This window comes from Candoia aspera, chromosome 4, assembly GCF_035149785.1.
Source record: "Candoia aspera isolate rCanAsp1 chromosome 4, rCanAsp1.hap2, whole genome shotgun sequence".
Taxonomy (NCBI): domain Eukaryota; kingdom Metazoa; phylum Chordata; class Lepidosauria; order Squamata; family Boidae; genus Candoia; species Candoia aspera.
The window spans coordinates 104047833-104066473 of NC_086156.1; the positions used below are offsets into that span (position 1 = coordinate 104047833).

Here is an 18641-nt window from a genome sequence, read left to right on the forward strand (position 1 = left end):
CTCTGACTAATTGCTGTCCAAGTTTCCATGGCGGGTTCCAAGATTTGAGTCTAAACATTTGATTGTGGTAATCCTCGTGTATAGGTAATAATAAATTTGTCTCGCATTTCTGCCACTCCTTTTTTAAGGGTTTATTGAAGGAATGGAACAAATTTCCCTTCTAAAGAAATACAAGGCTTTCTCTTAAAGATTTCTACCATTACTGGCAGAATAGCTTTGTTCCCACTATTTCCTAGAGGGAACGTGATGTCTTCCATAGTTCAGCCATAGGCATAGGCATAGGCATAGTGATTGTTGTTGTTGTTGTCATCATCATCATCGGCTGCAATCACTTTTTCCAAAACTTTCCAGTTCTTACCCAATTATAGAAAATACCGATGATCCCAGTCTTGCCTTTGACCACTCTTTACCAGGGCGGTGGCAGATATTAATGGGTACCTTTTGGGCTTCTACTGGGGCCCAAGAAAAGCTTTGGGGAGGCAACATACAGAACAATGGGAGAGAAAAGTGAAGGATGATGAACTTAAATGTCAGGAATGCAATGACGATCTGGCTTTACAACTGAAGATCTACTGAGGGTGATCTAAAGGTCTTGCTCTGACAATTGCTTTTGGTGGGACAACACAGGTTGCACAGGCAGCAAAAGGAGAACATTCCCCTCCACCCCATGCCTGCCCTGAAGCCCTCAGGGGCTTTGAGGTTGTTTCTGAATCCCAGTCTTTACTCACTGCTGCAGCACTTGGGCAGCATTTTGTCACGACAATGCAATTCAGGGATTGCTGTACAAAGGGCTAATCCTTCCAGTGGACTGGAAAAGCTCCCTCAGCCAAGTGTTCTCTTCTTCATCTTTTGATTCAGAGGAGATGCATGCCACTTTGTTTAGGCTGAGCACCTATTGGGTCTGAACCAGTTGGCTGGGATCTGTGCTCAACAGTGTAGTAAGTGTGGCCAGGACAAAACAAAATTTCATTTCATTTGATTTATTTTAAAATGCCATTAATGATTGCTTTCCAGTCCTATATTTAATGACTTCTCCTTCAGTCATGATTCAGTAAATTGTCTGAAGGTTCCTGAGGGGCCTCATTCAAGGTTTGAGGGGCTACAGGTCACTCAGCTTGTGTCTCTCTGCCACAGAGAATGCTGGCCAGAAAAAGGACGTTATAAAGAGGAAGGATGGTACAATAATGAAGGCACACTTGGTGTTGAGCCAGCCCCTTCCTTCAGGCCCTCCAGTTCTGAGACAGCCCCCACTTGGGCATACACGGTGAGTGGAAAAGGAGGCCCCTCCGTTACCACCCCACTTCATTATGACCAGTTTCTTACTTCCCCACCAGACAGGGAACCAGGGGAGGACTGAAGGGGAAATCCTCACCCTGCCCTGAGTCTGGCTAAACTATGGGAAGAGACAACAAACAAAACTTTGGGGAGTCGATCGTTCAGTCAAGCTGAGGTGGGTGTTAGAAGGCAACCAGTCAAATCCAGGATTCCCTCCCCCCAAAAGTCAACTTTATTGAAGGTGACAAAGGAAGATGAAGTTCTACACACTCAACACACAGTGAAAGAGAGAGAAAATACAAAACAACAACAACATAAACCCTAACGCAATTCTAGCTACAAGCAAACAACTCTCCAATTTCCAATCTCGCCTGAGGTAACCCTCCGCCCCCAATCCAGGACTCCAGCCAACTCTCCAAAACATCTTTTCAAACTAAGGTTGTTAATTGCTTACTGTTTCTCTCTTGGCTTATTAAACTACTGCACAGATCCATTCAGATTCAATGTTTAGAACAGTTTAGAACAATGAAACATATGATAGCCAAAGGTCCATGGGTAAAGAAAACGGAAGATATAAACATGACATACATTATGTTAAATATACATATAAATAAGACTAAGTATAATAAATGAATAAGTCAAGCAATTCCTGAAATCATAGAAATCACAGCTCCACAACTCATGGACAAGATGATATATAACCACAAAAAACTCTCAGCTTCAAGGGTTATTTTATAAATTTAGGGACTGGTTATGGATTATATTTCCATTTTTAAATTTCTGGAACCCACAAATCTTTCTAATAACCTCTAGTTAAAACTGTTCCTCACAGCATTAGTTCAGTTCATCTCTCGAGTAAAGGGAAGTTGTCAGCAGGGAATGTGTGAGGTAACCTGAGAAGTGATGCTCCAAAGACAAAAAATGTACTTTGGGAAGTGGTACAAACACATCATATCTAACATGGACTCCCTGCTCTTATTTAAAGGGGTGTTTTCATTGGCCATGTGTGTTATTTCAGTCATGCAGAACCCAACCCACAGGTTCCTTCCTCTTGGCACTGCAGCCACTTCTACATTCTGGATATGTTTTCCTTCCAGAGAATGATGAATATAGCAGGCAGGTTCAATTTCACGTTTTACATTAATAATGGCACCAATCTAAATTCAGGAATTGCATGGAAGTTGCGTCTGTTACGCTAATGCTTCAACACATTTACCAGGGGAATATGTCCGTCTTTGTGTGAAACTGATCAATCGAAATCATGAAGTGAGCTTCCCTAAAGATGTCTTGGCTTGGCTGACCGCCTTCACCACCACACAACGGATCGATTTCTGAACTCAGATTGTGTCTGTTGTGCGGCCATCGAAGGCCACGTGCGAGACTCCTGACTGTGGATAACTGGACCTCAGGCCAAAGGTGGAGCCCTGGAAACACCACTGGTTTCAGGACTTTGCGAAGCCCACCTGATGGGGAGGAGAGAGTTCCACAGCACACCAACTGCTTTCAGGCTGGGGAAGCAATCCCTCTTGCTGGTGTGTTTGGTGCTCTGAACAAAGGGACACGCCTGCACTCAGCGTAATGTGAATTTATTTACTTATTTCATGTCCAGATCAAACTTTGCTCTGCCAGAATGCAGCCACCGCCACAGCCTTGTCATTAGCTTGCTGTAGGTCATTGGCAGTACAAGGCTCCGGCCATAATGTGAAAAGGATGTGGAGATGTTGAAGCTTGGCCAGTCAACCAGGCTGGGAAAAATTCAAAATTCAGTTGGGTTTGAACAGTTGTGATCAGCATTAATTAGGGCAGACAAGCAGATGCTGAGGCCTTGGCAGTTCCCAGAAGCCTTGAACAAGGCACCTGATTACTTTCAAAAGGTGTAGTACTTCTACTGTAAATAGCAATACAAGTTTGGAAAGGGGAAATATGTTTTAGATAACTGGAAACTATCATATAAACTCATTACTCATTAAATGTCAATCAAAACATACCAAATTTAGTTTTGTCCTAACCACACAACTGTATTCTTGAGTGAGATTTCCAGCTAAATTATGAAAGGCCAACTAGGTCCTCAGCCTAGGAAAAGTTACACACCACCCTTTCACTACCAAATAAGTGTATCTGCAAATTTGCACATCAAATTATGGAAAAAATGATAACGATTCTTGAATAAAATCCATTGATCCATTCATTTTCATTTCTACCCCCTCCCCCAAGCATTTAGGGCATCTGTTATCCAGTTTTTGAAACCATGTTATTCTTCTTCCTGACTAGCTGCTCTCTGGTGTTCAGCTCTGGTCTCAGTATGATAATGTAGCATTTGGGCAGGAAAATGCAACCCAACAAGCCACCACTTGAGGCCAAGATGGAGAAGACCTCCACAGCCACCACGGATGTCCCCTTGGTGCTCAAGTAGGTGGGCACAAAGGAGACCCAAACACTGCAGAAGGCCAGCATGCTGAAGGTGATGAGCTTGGCTTCATTGAAACTGTCGGGCAACTTCCGGGCAAAGAAGGCCACCGTGAAGCTGATGATGGCCAGAAGCCACATGTAGCCCAGCACAACATAGAACATGATTTCTGAGCCTTCATTGCATTGCACTAAGATCTCACCCTTCCGGGAGTGCATGTCCAACTCTGGGAAAGGGGGAGACGTTGTCAGCCACACCGCACAAATGGTCATTTGAATAAAGGAGCAGAGAAGAATGACGGAGATGGCCAGCCTTTTCCCTACCCACTTCCTCATATGATTCCCTGGCTTTGTGGCCATGAAAGCCAGAACCACGGTGATGGTTTTGGCCAACACACAAGACACTGCAACAGAGAAGACAACTCCAAAAACTGCCTGCCGAAGAAGGCAAGTGACTGTCCCTGGGCAGCCAAGGAACAGGAAGGAGCAGAGGAAACACAACAGGAGTGAGAAAAGGAGGGTGCAGGTGATGCCCCAGTTGTTGGCTTTGACGATGGGAGTGTTCTGGTAGCAGATGAAAATCCTCATCACCACAAATGTGATTGCAGAGAAAGAAACTGCACAGGTAGCGAGAACTGTTCCCAGGACTTCTCGGTAGGATAAGTAGGAGAAAGCTTTGGGAATACATTGATGCTGTTCCTCATTGGGATATTGTTCTTCTGGGCACTTCTCACATTGGTTGGAATCTAAAAGCCATAAACAAGATCTTGAAACATTCTACACAGTGAATTGTACTTCAGGATTTAACAACGATTCCTTGCTGCAGCTACCTGTATGTTTGGACTTTTCTCACATAAGAGTGTGGATGTATTTGGAGCAGGTTTCCCTGTTAGCTCTTTGAAATGGGAATCTGACAAGTGGAATTGGCTTAATATGAAGAGAGTAAACCTCTTCTGAAAATTCTGCTGTAGGAAAACATTTTGAAAATTTATTTTTGTGTTCTGCAGACCGCATTTCCTGAAGAACACATTTCGCCCCTGGATAAAGAAAAGTTCCTATTTAAAAAAAGGACTAAGACAACCAAGCAGGTGAGACATCCCAGTAAACCTACTCTATTATTTTCTTTAAAACTATCTCCAAAAAACCAAACTTTAGAGTAGGGCGCAATTTTTAAAGAAATATACATTTTTTTCTTACCAGTCTTGATGGAAATCCTTCCCTCTGAACACTGGGCACAGTCATAGCAGCAAACCTGTTTCCCCTCCCTAATTAATTTCCGGTATCCAGGATGGCAGCTTTCCACGCAGGTCGAAGAAGGTGGTGTCTAATGGGAATGGCAAAAGGAAATACTTCAGATGGATGGTAACCTAGCGTTTGCTCAATCAGTCCGCAGTCATTCTCAGTATCAACCCTGAAACAACCAGCTTCTTATAATTTCTTTTATTACTCAACTTTGAATTCCTAGGACTGCTTTCTGGATTGAGGCAAAGGAGAGGGAAACCGGTGGATTTGAAGTAAGATTTTGGAATTAATTATGAGAATCCTTTCCATGGGAAAATAATTATGTTTGGAATACTCTTAAAAAAACCATGATCAAAGCAGGAGACTTTGAATGTTGGATACTAGAGGGAACCAGAAGGAACTAAAGATTACAATTAAAGGAGAAGAACACTTAAATTTCACTCCCTAATACAGAATGGAGCAAAAATATTTTAACATTGGACAAAAAAGGATATATAGAGCTAGACATTAATTTTAAGGGTGCCCGCTTCTGTAGATAGGCTGGGTTTAAAAGATGTTATGAAAGAGGAACAAGTTTTACCTGACAAGACTGAGACTATTTGAAAGTGGATTTAAAAATGACAGGCAATCATTACACTATAAGAGTGATATGAAAAAAGATGCTACACTGCACATACAAAAGAAACCAGCTGATGTCCTAATAATCAAAAGGGATATACAAATAACAAACCAAGAGAGTGACCTGGACAATTTTCCTATATTGGATTTACAAAAGAGGTTTGTTAAAGCTTTGAAGACCTTTGTGAGGAGGGATAAAGAAAAAATGAAAAGAAATGAAGTTCTAGGACATGATTTGAAGGGACTAAAGATCAAGATTGTTAAAAGTAAAAGGAAGGAATATAAAGTTGGTTTATCTGATCAAGATTTATATAGATATGTTGTTATTTCTGGTAACCCTTAATAGACTTTTGCTGATTAGGGCTGAAATGATGAGGCTTTAAGGATTTCTTTATAGAGAAGAGATGAGACGTGGGAAGAATAGATCATTTGCTGTGTTTTAAGAGATGGCACTAAGCTACTAAAATTGTGTATACTTGTTGTGATGAAGGGGGAAGTCATTTCTTTATATATTTCTTTTTCTTTACTATATTCTTATTTTTTCTTTTTTTCCCTATTTCTATTTCTTTCTTTTCTGCACTTTCTATTTTTTCTTTTTATTCTTTTCTTTTGTATTAGTTTTTATTTCTGTAATTGTCATTTTTAATAACATTTCTATTAAAAAAAGAAGGATGAACCCACCCTTCCATGTCAGCTTTCAAGGCATGAACGTTACATAAGTTCTTAAGAGGCCTCTAGACCCAAAGCTGATCCAAAGCCGCAGTCAGCAGAGTTCTCTTTCTCCAGGGCCTGAAATTGTAATGTAGAATTGAGAACCTCATCATTTTTCCAGGCTAAAGAAGATGTTCTAAATTCAGGGAGACGGTATCACGTGACCTTGGAACCACTCTCAGTTTACTTGCTTTGAATTTCAGGAACTGAGGAAAGAACTCCCCTTTTTTTGGTGGGTTTGTTTAACTCACCTGCTTAAATTTGGGATTCCATGCAATCGCAGTTGCATTTATGGTGAGCCCTTCCCTTCGAGAACTCTGGGGCTCAATCAGTCCAACTTGGACTTTCTGGAAGGATCGATTGGGAAACGTAACCAAGTTGATGATGTCGTATTTTGCTGCCAGGTTTCCATTCTCATTGAAAGCTATTTCTTCCCCAGCACTATTGTTGAAGTGGAGGTTTTCCAGAAAGAAGCGAAGCTAAAAGAGAAGAGGTAGAAGTGACAAACTGGTGCTAATAGCAGGCAGTAGGAATAACAGTTCTGTGCTGTGACTTACCAAATAGTGTGGAGCTTGATTCTTTATGAACATCCGAACATTTGCGTTAATAGTGTTTTCTGTGTCCCAAATTGGAAAGTCTACCTTGCAGGACTATGTTCGTATTTTTTTTCCTTTTCCTTTATTATTATTGGACATGTTGTCAGATAGATTCCCCAAGCAAAATTGGGACTTCATGAGGGGTAAATATCTCCTGAAGCATTCCGATTGCCAAAAAATGATCTTTCCCACAATTCCAGAGCAAAATGGCCATGAAATCAATGGAGGTCACAAGAAAGCATCATATTTGTTGGAATTCTGTGCCAGATAAAATGGCTAAGAAGTTCCATTGCAGCCTTGGCAGATTAAATCAGTTTTTCTTCAAGCGTGAGAGAGAAAAAGCTTTCACAGACAGATCTTAGAGCAGCCTTTCTCAAGCTTTTCACCCTGGAGGAACCCTTGATATATTTTTAGGCCTTGGGGAACCCCAGCACATTCAGGCTGAAATATAGGCCAGAAGTTACAAAAGTATTATATTTGTTTCATGTGAAGGCCTCTATATATGCATTAACAGTGTTCTTGAACTAAAAATAAAGAATGAAAGTTATCTCTTTAATGTTAAGTTTCCCAAATTTGAAATAATGTTTTAAATAGATCGGATTCTCCCAGGGAAGGCCTAGTGACCTCTAGCGGAACCCCAGGCTTCCACGGAGCCCTGGTTGAGAAACCCTGTCTTAGAGTAAGACAAGTATTGCCATCCTATCCTACCCCTGCCCCCAACTACAGTCCATTTTTCCCCCACAGGAATTCTTCCTTCTCTGTTCCTTAGAGAATTTTTATTCTGCTACTCAACCCCAAAGTGCTGCAAAAAAGGCTGGTCTTTTACTGGATTTTGAGGGTTCGTTGGCCTGAAGATTGGAAAGGGAGCCTTGAGGCCGCTGGGGGACAAATTGCTCCCATTCCTAATGTAACCACTCCGAAAAGTCAGAATTGCAAAAGGAAATAAGCACTTTCCTTTTTTTTTAAAGAACTGTATTAAAACATTTTCAAAGTATAAATACAAATGAAAAAGATTGAAACAAAGAAGCCTACAAAGAAAAGAAACAGAATGAAAAAGGTGTGAAAAAACACAAAACAAACTGCTACAAAGTGGCTCCCAACTTTCTATAACTAAGATATACATAAATATCAATCTCTGACTCCAATAGTAAACACATTTCTAGAAAGCATTTAGATTCCCATTATGACATTCCCTTCTAAAACAAGATTACCCTCCCAAGTAAAGAAAAATGTATAAAACCCCTTCAAACATAATTTGGCACCTCATAGAGTAACAAACACTACCCTTCTTCACTACAATTTGCTCCCATCTGCCAACTAAACGAACAAAAACTAACCTAACGACTTCTCCAAACAGCATGGACATTTATCTAAACCCTTAAAAACCATCCTGATAACTGCTGGCAGATTGCTGGGAAAGCCTTTAGCCCAGGAGAGATCAGAAAAGTCACACACCAGGCATTTCTATAAACATTTTTATTTACAGAAAGCAAAACATATTGAAAAGCTTCTGCATTCTTGCAGGCTCTCAGAGCAGCTACATGCCTATACAGAAGGGAAAAAGAAACTAAAACAAGTCCAAGCAAGTTCTTTCCCCCCAGGTGCAAAAATTAACATTTGAAAAGGGGACAGTTGAATTCAACCTCTGCACCCGGCCAAAATGATTAGTTGCCATAGTAACCTTAATCTGTAGTAGAAAACATTAACAATAACCACATCTAAACAATAACCTAAGCATTTGCCAAAAATGTAAGCATTTTCAAAAGAGCAAAACTATTTACCCAAACCTTTGAGAAACCGTCCTGGTAAACACATTTAGACAATGATCCCACTTCCAAGTAAACCAAGGCATTGACATATCTCAGGAGAATGTACAGAGCTTCCTTCTTGTCAATTTCACATTCTACAATCTGCTTTAAAAAACCCCAATATTTGTCCAAAATCTTCCAGCTTCTAGAATTTAATTCTCTTTCTTGATCAGGATTGTGGCAACACGATCTTCCTATCTTCAAATCAATTTTCCCTTGACTATCTAAACATAAGTCACCAATTCTCATCTTTTTCTTTGGAGAAACCACTTTAGCCTTCAGGTAGTTTTCAGCCCAATCAATTTATCTCAATTCTTGGGATAATTTGGACTCCACAAATTCTGAGAAATGCTCCGAGACTTGAATAACAGCGTTGTAGCGATCTTTAAGTATCAAACTATTTTCCTCCCTATTCCTTAACAGTAAGATCGATTATGGCGCCTGCTAGTGCCCCGGGAAGGTAAAGCCATTCATGCTGTAACTGAACAGCCTTTTTATCTCCAGTGTGGCCAATCAGGAAAATAAAAAGAAATAACAAACAGCATTCCCATGGGAAAGTGAGAGCAAATAGATCAGAACTCCAATCTGCAGATTCAATGAAGAAGAGAGTTTTATATTGCTCAAAAACCACTTTAATAAAAATGGAATAAAAAAACCCTAAAACTCTTTAAATCTCAATTTAACAAATTATATTGAAAAAGCCAAATTACCAAGTTAATAATTTTATAAAATAATGAGAATCAGCAAGAGATTCCGCATTTCTTTGGTGTAGAAAGCCTCTCTTTGGTAAAATTCAAACAAAAAAACCTTAGTGCTATAGAAATGGGGTGGGCAGCTTTAAAGTCCAGAGCAGCTTGGGAAGAAGATGACAGCCCTGCCTCCCAGCTGATTGCTTGCCAGTTGATCATGAAAGGCCATTTTGCGGTCTTCTGGCTGTGACCAGCTGTCTGGAGAACACAAGGGGTGATTCCTGGGGTCCTCCTTGAATCCAGAGAATGCCTCTGGGCTCCAAGGAAGCTTCCCTGAGCCCTAGAAAAAAAGCCGCTCTGACAGGTCAGTCTGCAGATAGCAGAAAAAACAGCTCAAGCCACTATTGGTCCCCACCAGAAGTCCAGGAAATCAGCATTTTGCCAAGTTACCATAAAGCGTCCACACAAGTAAAAATCACTCACCATGAAATAGAACTTTAAAGCATACATTACAAATATAATTTTAGCTACTCTAGAGGAGCAGCTGAATGAAGAGCCTGGTGATGTAACTCCTTCCATGCCTACTTGAAACTAAATCATGTTTCATTCAATCAGACCCTTCCAGGTAAATGTGGCTGGGATTGGACTCAAAGCATATATTGTTAAGGATGTTTGTGTACATTGAAATAAGCATGTTATTATAGCTACATTCCCATTGAAAGGCACCATAACTAACCTGCCAAGGTTGGACTTCCAGCAAATTCAACTTCTCTCCTTTGTCCATTGTCTTCTGCCTGGCTCTGGATGAATACATGGCATGGATAGCATGTGCCACAGCATAGACAGCATTGTAAATATTGTAGCTCTGGCCAGACATCTCCATTTCAAAGACAGTTCCAGGGAGCCTCCCCAGATCCTCTTTCCCAGTGCAGTTTGCTTTGTCTGGCACATTTATATTATACATTGGAAGTGAACAGAGAAATGCAGTACACCAGAAGTTGTGTATGAAAGACACCTTAGCGTGATGTGGGTTTAGGTTCTCAAGGAACTCCTGAAAGCCTGGTACCACATTTGTGTGTAGAGCAAAGGACAAGCTGCCATTGAAGGACAATGCTGTGAATTTCTGGGGCTCAAAAACAGAAGTGACATCCCACTGAGCGGTTATGATCCAAATCCTCTCTATTGGGAGCATGTTATTAATTTCATAACATTCCAGAATTATTCGTAAGCCTTCCATAGATTGCATATCTCCATAAACAAGTATTACATTGAGCTTACTGTGCCATAGGGAGAGTGCTATGCTACTTAGGTTATTCTTTCGGAAGGTACTGGGCTCATAATCTGTCACTCTTGGGATAAATTGAATTAAAGAAATGCAAATATCACTCTGGATGAATCTGGGTCTCATAAATCTGAAAAACCTCTCTCCAGTGATGTCTTCTGGGATGAGGAGGCCAATCCAATTCCATCCAAAATACTGCAAGAGCTGAATAATCCCAACATACTGGAGGTTTTCATTTGGAGTCATCCAGAAGAAAGAAGGAAACTGAATTTTGTCACTCAACGCAAGGTCAAAAGAGCCATAACTGAGCTGCAGTTGGGGAATAATAATGATGTATTTTAGGTGAGCTATGGTATGTGTTTCAGCAGACACACCAAAAGCAGGGGGTAAGCAGATTTATTTTGGCCCTTGCTTCCATAAAAAGTCTTGATGGGGAGAGATAAATACTAAATTTGGGGATCAACAAGTCCATCCTCACTACTTTTGCAACCCGACCACCATTAGCATTCCATACGCCACTTTTTCTTCAGCAAAGGATCGTTACCTTGTCGTGGTGCTGGAGCTTGAGCACCTCAATGATGCCATGAGCTAAACCGTGAAGGGCCACCCAAGACGGGAAGGTCATGACAGAGAGGTCAGACTAAATGCGATCCCTGGGGAAGGTAATGGCAACCCACCTCAGTATTCTTGCCGTGAAAACTAAATGGATCAGTACAACCAGAGATATGTCGGTATACCATCGGAAGATGAGACCCCCAGGTCGGAAGATGGTCAAAATGCTACTGGGGTGGAACAGAGGATGAGCTCAACTAGCCCCAGACGTGATGACGCAGCTAGCTCAAAGCCGAAAGGACGGCTAGCGGCCGACGGTGCTGGTGGTGAACGGCGAATCCGATGTTCTAAGGATCAACACACCATTGGAACCTGGAATGTAAGATCTATGAGCCAGGGCAAATTGGATGTGGTTATTGGTGAGATGTCAAGATTAAAGATAGACATTCTGGGCGTCAGTGAACTGAAATGGACTGGAATGGGCCACTTCACATCAAATGACCACCAGATCTACTACTGCGGACAAGAGGACCACAGAAGAAATGGAGTAGCCTTCATAATTAATAGTAAAGTGGCTAAAGCAGTGCTTGGATACAACCCAAAAAACGACAGAATGATCTCAATTCGAATTCAGGGCAAGCCATCTAAAATCACAGTGATCCAAATATACGCCCCAAACACAAATGCTGAAGAAGCTGAAGTAGAGCAGTTCTATGAGGATCTGCAGCACCTACTGGACAACACGCCTAAAAGAGATGTTATTTTCATCACAGGAGACTGGAATGCTAAGGTGGGCAGTCAAATGACACCTCGAATTACAGGTAAGTATGGCCTGGGAGAACAAAACGAAGCAGGACACAGGCTGATAGAATTTTGCCAAGACAATTCACTCTGCATAACAAACACTCTCTTTCAACAACCTAAGAGACGGCTTTATACATGGACTTCACCAGATGGACAACACCGAAATCAGATTGATTACATCCTTTGCAGCCAAAGGTGGCGGACATCTGTACAGTCGGTAAAAACAAGGCCTGGAGCTGACTGTAGTTCAGATCACGAACTTCTTCTTGCACAATTTAGGATCAGACTAAAGAGATTAGGGAAGACCCACAGATCAGCTAGATATGAGCTCACTAATATTCCTAAGGAATATGCAGTGGAGGTGAAGAATAGATTTAAGGGACTGGACTTAGTAGATAGGGTCCCGGAAGAACTCTGGACAGAAGTTGGCAGCATTGTTCAGGAGGCGGCAACAAAATACATCCCAAAGAAAGAGAAAACCAAGAAGGCAAAATGGCTGTCTGCTGAGACACTAGAAGTAGCCCAAGAAAGAAGGAAAGCAAAAGGCAACAGTGATAGGGGGAGATATGCCCAATTAAATGCAAAATTCCAGAGGTTAGCCAGAAGAGATAAGGAATTATTTTTAAACAAGCAATGCGCGGAAGTGGAAGAAGACAATAGAATAGGAAGGACAAGAGACCTCTTCCAGAAAATTAGAAACATTGGAGGTAAATTCCAGGCAAAAATGGGTATGATCAAAAACAAAGATGGCAAGGACCTAACAGAAGAAGGAGAGATCAAGAAAAGGTGGCAAGAATATACAGAAAACCTGTATAGGAAGGATAACAATATTGGGGATAGCTTTGACGGTGTGGTCGGTGAGCTAGAGCCAGACATCCTGAAGAGTGAGGTTGAGTGGGCCTTAAGAAGCATTGCTAATAACAAGGCAACAGGAGACGACGGCATCCCAGCTGAACTGTTCAAAATCTTGCAAGATGATGCTGTCAAGGTAATGCATGCTATATGCCAGCAAATTTGGAAAACACAAGAATGGCCATCAGACTGGAAAAAAACAAATTATATCCCCATACCAAAAAAGGGAAACACTAAAGAATGTTCAAACTATCGAACAGTGGCACTCATTTCACATGCCAGTAAGGTAATGCTCAAGATCCTGCAAGGTAGACTTCAGCAGTTCATGGAGCGAGAATTGCCAGATGTACAAGCTGGGTTTAGAAAAGGCAGAGGAACTAGAGACCAAATTGCCAATATCCACTGGATAATGGAAAAAGCCAGGGAGTTTCAGAAAAACATCTATTTCTGTTTTATTGACTATTCTAAAGCCTTTGACTGTGTGGACCATAACAAATTGTGGCAAGTTCTTAGTGGTATGGGGATACCAAGTCATCTTGTATGCCTCCTGAAGAATCTGTATAACAACCAAGTAGCAACAGTAAGAACAGACCATGGAACAACAGACTGGTTTAAGATTGGGAAAGGAGTATGGCAGGGCTGTATACTCTCACCCTACCTATTCAACTTGTATGCAGAACACATCATGCGACAAGCTGGCCTTGAAGAATCCAAGGCTGGAGTTAAAATCTCTGGAAGAAACATTAACAATCTCAGATATGCAGATGATACCACTTTGATGGCTGAAAGTGAAGAGGAACTGAGGAGCCTTATGATGAAGGTGAAAGAAGAAAGTGCAAAAGCTGGCTTGCAGCTAAACCTCAAAAAAACCAAGATTATGGCAACCAGCTTGATTGATAACTGGCAAATAGAGGGAGAAAATGTAGAAGCAGTGAAAGACTTTGTATTCCTAGGTGCAAAGATTACTGCAGATGCTGACTGCAGCCAGGAAATCAGAAGACGCTTAATCCTTGGAAGAAGAGCAATGACAAATCTCGATAAAATAGTTAAGAGCAGAGACATCACACTGACAACAAAGGCCCGCATAGTTAAAGCAATGGTGTTCCCTGTAGTAACATATGGCTGCGAGAGCTGGACCATAAGGAAGGCTGAGCGAAGGAAGATCGATGCTTTTGAACTGTGGTGTTGGAGGAAAATTCCGAGAGTGCCTTGGACTGCAAGAAGATCCAACCAGTCCATCCTCCAGGAAATAAAGCCAGACTGCTCACTTGAGGGAACGATATTAAAGGCAAAACTGAAATACTTTGGCCACATAATGAGAAGACAGGACACCCTGGAGAAGATGCTGATGCTAGGGAGAGTGGAAGGCAAAAGGAAGAGGGGCCGACCAAGGGCAAGATGGATGGATGCTATTCTAGAGGTGACGGACTCGTCCCTGGGGGAGCTGGGGGTGTTGACGACCGACAGGAAGCTCTGGCGTGGGCTGGTCCATGAAGTCACGAAGAGTCGGAAGCGACTAAACAAATAAACAACAAAACGCCACTTTTTGGACAAAGTCATCTCAGGCTTTGATTGTGCTCACCCGAAATAGAGAGCAGACAGTACTGAGTAACTAGAGAGGGTTCTTATTCATTAAGAATGTGACAGTATTGGTTACCCATTGTGGCAGTCACATAACGTTCATCTGGCATTTTATATTATAACAGTAAGATATCTAGTGCTACATTTATTTGATTTAATGATAAAGAGGTTTAAACTGCGGTGGCAACATGGAAACAATGACAGCTACACTGTTTCTTCCATTCTAAACTCAATATTCATTAAGAATTACTGTTGTTGTAATGGTAATTGATTCTTTGCATTTCTCTGGTTCCCCCCCCCCTTTTTTTTTTTGTCCTCATATAGTTTTTTGTAGCCACCACCTCTTTTCTTTCCTGTGCATTATGTGAGCCCAGATACCTGTGGAATCTTGTAGGCATTCAAGATGTTGGCCATCTGGATGGTGTTCGGAGAGGGGAGGTCACCAATGACAGCCATGAGCTTCTGATCCTTTACAGAGTTATAATTGGGAGGACAGCTTTGTTCCATGAACAGGAGGTCCAAAAGATACCCACTGGCTTTCAGTGAATTAAATGCATTTTCATAGACTTTTGTGCCCAAGGTGATGTTGGGTAACAAGATCTCATTCATGTTGATCTCCTGAATGGCAAAAGTGAAGGCGAGGACATGCTGAAAGTTTTTAGGCAATAGCCTGCAAGAAGAGTTTCATTTAGTTCTACCGTCGTAGAATGAGACAGGCATTTTAATTAAATAGCCTGCTTTCATAATGCTTTTCTCTGTGCCAAAAAAGGATGTGTCTGTCTGCTTTATGAGTATTAGAGAGGTGAAGTATGCCCTTGTTTTCTGAAGCACTCCTTTGGAAAAGAAAAACTCTAATTGTTGAAATGCAGTAGTTAAAATGTCCCAGGGCTGAAGCAGGCATGGAATGAGGAGCTGAAGGGGAGTGTCTGAATGTCGTTTGAAGATTATTTGGGCATCGCATTTTGAGCAGTTTAAAACAGGTCATGCCATAAAAAGGGTAATTTCATATGTGTTGGGCAGCTATGCAATCTGACACTCAGAAATCGATGGGCTGTGCCAACTGTTGGGGAATTTGTTACTCAAGATGTAACATTTTATCACGTTCATTTATTTAAATATGTCCCACCTTTGCATGCATCAATCTATCAATCAATCAATCAATCAAGGAGGCTTACTACATGAAAAGTAGAGAAGTCAGACAACCTCAATCTATTTAAAATAAAAGCAAGCATTAATTTGAAATACAGAAGGGGGGGGAGTGATTGTGCTCCGGTGGGTCCTTGCCAGATAGAAGTTTTTTCCATAAGCAGATTAATTCAAGTATAGCAACACCCAGATGAAAAACCAGGGGACTACAAGGGACTATTCCAATAGCTGAGTTATTCTTAACCAAGAGAGAGATATAAATAAGAGTCCCGTCTAAACCAGTTTTAATTGTCATCTAAAGTGGAACAATTTTTACCAGATTCACCTGAATTCGATCCCAGTAAAGCTGACTGGAAAAGCAGATCACATTTTGTTTTTAAAGGAGTACTTGCCATGCTCTGAAGGATCCTGCTGGGCGTTCCATAAAGTTGAGTACAGACAGTTGAGGAAATACAGTAGAGACAAATTCTGCAATGGTAATGTCACTGGAGGGAGCAGGGGAATTGTACGGAAACCTTGGCTTGCTGCCACACGTGGAGGTAAGGATCTTGCTGAACGAAGTCTGAGGCAGGATAAGGAGGGAGAGCAGGAACACCCAGCCTTTGAATGGCAAAGTAAGTTGGCCCCAATCACCGCAGAGCAGCCACATCTTCATCACCCCACTTTCTCTGGAACAATGAGATACAATCTCTGTTGGCCCTCTGTATAGCTACAGTTATATCACTTAGCACTAGAGGGATTCAAAATACAACCTTCAGAGCACTATGTTGTTATCACTAACATCTGCTAAGTCTCACTAGCCTCTGGGCTTCCACAAAAAACAAGTTCAATCATTGTGATTTGGATAACTAAGAAGTTGATAATCCCCTTTCCCAAAGCTGTTTTCCCAATTAGGAGAATTATCGGGTCCAAACATGTCCTTTGTCTGATCTTCATCAGATAAAGTGAGAAATGTATTGATTCCCTTGGGATTGTAGCAGATGTTGGGAACCGAGTCTTCATTTCCAAATACAAAGAAAGACATGTTTGTTAAACAACATTTGCGTCTGTGTGTGTGTGATGGTGTGCGCAATTGTGTGAATACTACATCTTATCATGCTTAAATTACATCTTGAAATATTCCATCTTTCTTCCTCTTTGCTGTGGCAGGAAATACCCATAATTCTGCCTATCCTTCTTGTAGCTGTGGTCTCTATGTTTGTCTTTCCACCTTCCCCTTCTATAGCTGAACCTTTAGAGGACGAATCAGTTGTGGAACCACCATCACTCATTTCTTCTGACCCTCACTGAACTTTGGGCCTTTCCCTCAATGAATTGAATAATGCGCTAAAATCTTATAGCTTATAACTGCTGCTTCTTTGATTTCCTAGTATGACTGTCTCAAAGGGTTTTTGTGCTTAATTCCACATAAATTATTAATTTCTTATTGTTTGTTTATTCATTTGTTCAACTGCTATACCTCCAGATCCATTCAGATTCATTGCACTTTACAACAACAAAATGTATTGACAACAAAAGGTCCATGGTAAATCAGTCACAATATAAATAATGTTAAGTATAATACATGCATAAATTAAGCAATTCCTAAAATCATGTAAATCACAGTTTCACAACTCATGGACATGATGACACACAACAACCAAGGCCTTTAACCTCAAGCATTATTTAATAATTGTTATAGACTATTAATGATATTTCCATTGTGGGCCTTCTAGAAATTATCAGCCTTTTTAAAAAATATAATTTTTATGAAAGATTTTTAAGAAGGGAGATAAAAACTAATACAAACTAATATAAAGTAAGAAAAAAAAAGAAAAAGAAAGAAATCAAAGAGAAAGCTGAAAATTGAAGAAAGGAAATAATGTAAAAGAAAAAGAAAAAAGAAAGAAAAAAGATACAAAGTAGCTTCCTATCCTCTTTACAATAGTTATAGATATAATATAAAGTTACCTCTTAGTCTATGATTACAATTTAGCTCTCTTCTTTCTATAATCTATCCTGTCTACTCATCAGACCCACAAATCATAAGTTCATTTTTTTCTGTTTTATGCAAAAAGTCCATAATGGGTTTCCAGTCAGCAATAAATGTTTGGCTTGTTTGTCAGTCTGACCTGGGAGTTTGGGTTGGTGTCAGTCTGACCTGTCTTGGCCCATGGAAATCACTGAGACACAGGTAAGTTTTATATATTTACTAAAAAGGTTTTCAACCAGAACTCTAGTGGCAAAAAGATTTGAACAAAGAATTGTAGTGCCCCATGCCCAAAATATGCAGCCCACAAAAGCTCAACCAGCTTAAATTAGAGGCAAGAAAGAGTAACAAAGTAAAATTGTAACAAGGTACTAGAGGGTCAAACACATGTAATATGAGGGTGCAGGGTCACTACTTGAGAAGGCAAGCTAAGGAGCTGAAGAACACAGTGGTGAGGTACATGGAGAGTTGCCACCAACAGAGCTGTGAGGTGTGCCGCTCTCCTTTTATAGGGGTGGTGTGACCTGGATTTGTTCCTCTGGTGGGGTGGGGTTGTTTCTGGCCAATCATCTTGCTGAGCACCTTTTGTCAGCCCTTCTTTCTTTGTGACAGGCCCTTGCATTGGGGGGAGGTATTAGCTCCTCCTCTTCACCTTCTGAGGCAAGCAAAACTGCTTCTCCTGGTTGCTGGGCAACGCTGCTTTCCCTCCCTGTGACTCTTTCAGCTGAATCCCCTCAGGCCGATGACTCTCCTGGAACTCCTCTTCATCTCCCGAGGAGCCTGGGCGGGGCATGACAGGGATGAGTGACTCAAAGGATTTTATTCAAGGATAGTTTTTCCTTTATTCCATATTTTAGTGCAGTACCTGCTTTCAGGCATACATACTAGTTACTACAACAGATATACCAAACATTTATTCCTGGAATGTTATCCCAGGAATAAAATCTATTAAAATGAAAATTCAGAATGGAATAATGATCAACCATCATGGCTTGGGTGAACTGCTACCTCTAAGATGGTGTCACTCCCTAAATTATTATTTCTGTTTTGCATTTTATTGATTCATTTACCTTTGTCAACTCTTCAAAGATGGCAGATTCCTTACCTTTA

General features: G+C 41.0%; 1 protein-coding gene across 1 annotated transcript; it reads right to left on the minus strand.

Moving 5' to 3' along the window:
- Positions 1-3504: 3504 nt before the first annotated feature.
- LOC134496815 (vomeronasal type-2 receptor 26-like) lies at positions 3505-18324 on the minus strand. The gene is made up of 5 exons (XM_063302528.1): positions 18184-18324; positions 14795-15034; positions 6504-6731; positions 4879-5005; positions 3505-4427 (listed from the first exon to the last, which is right to left on the minus strand). The coding sequence occupies exons 1-5, from the start codon at positions 18322-18324 to the stop codon at positions 3505-3507; spliced, it is 1659 nt and encodes a 552-aa protein (XP_063158598.1).
- Between the last annotated feature and the right edge of the window lie 317 nt (positions 18325-18641).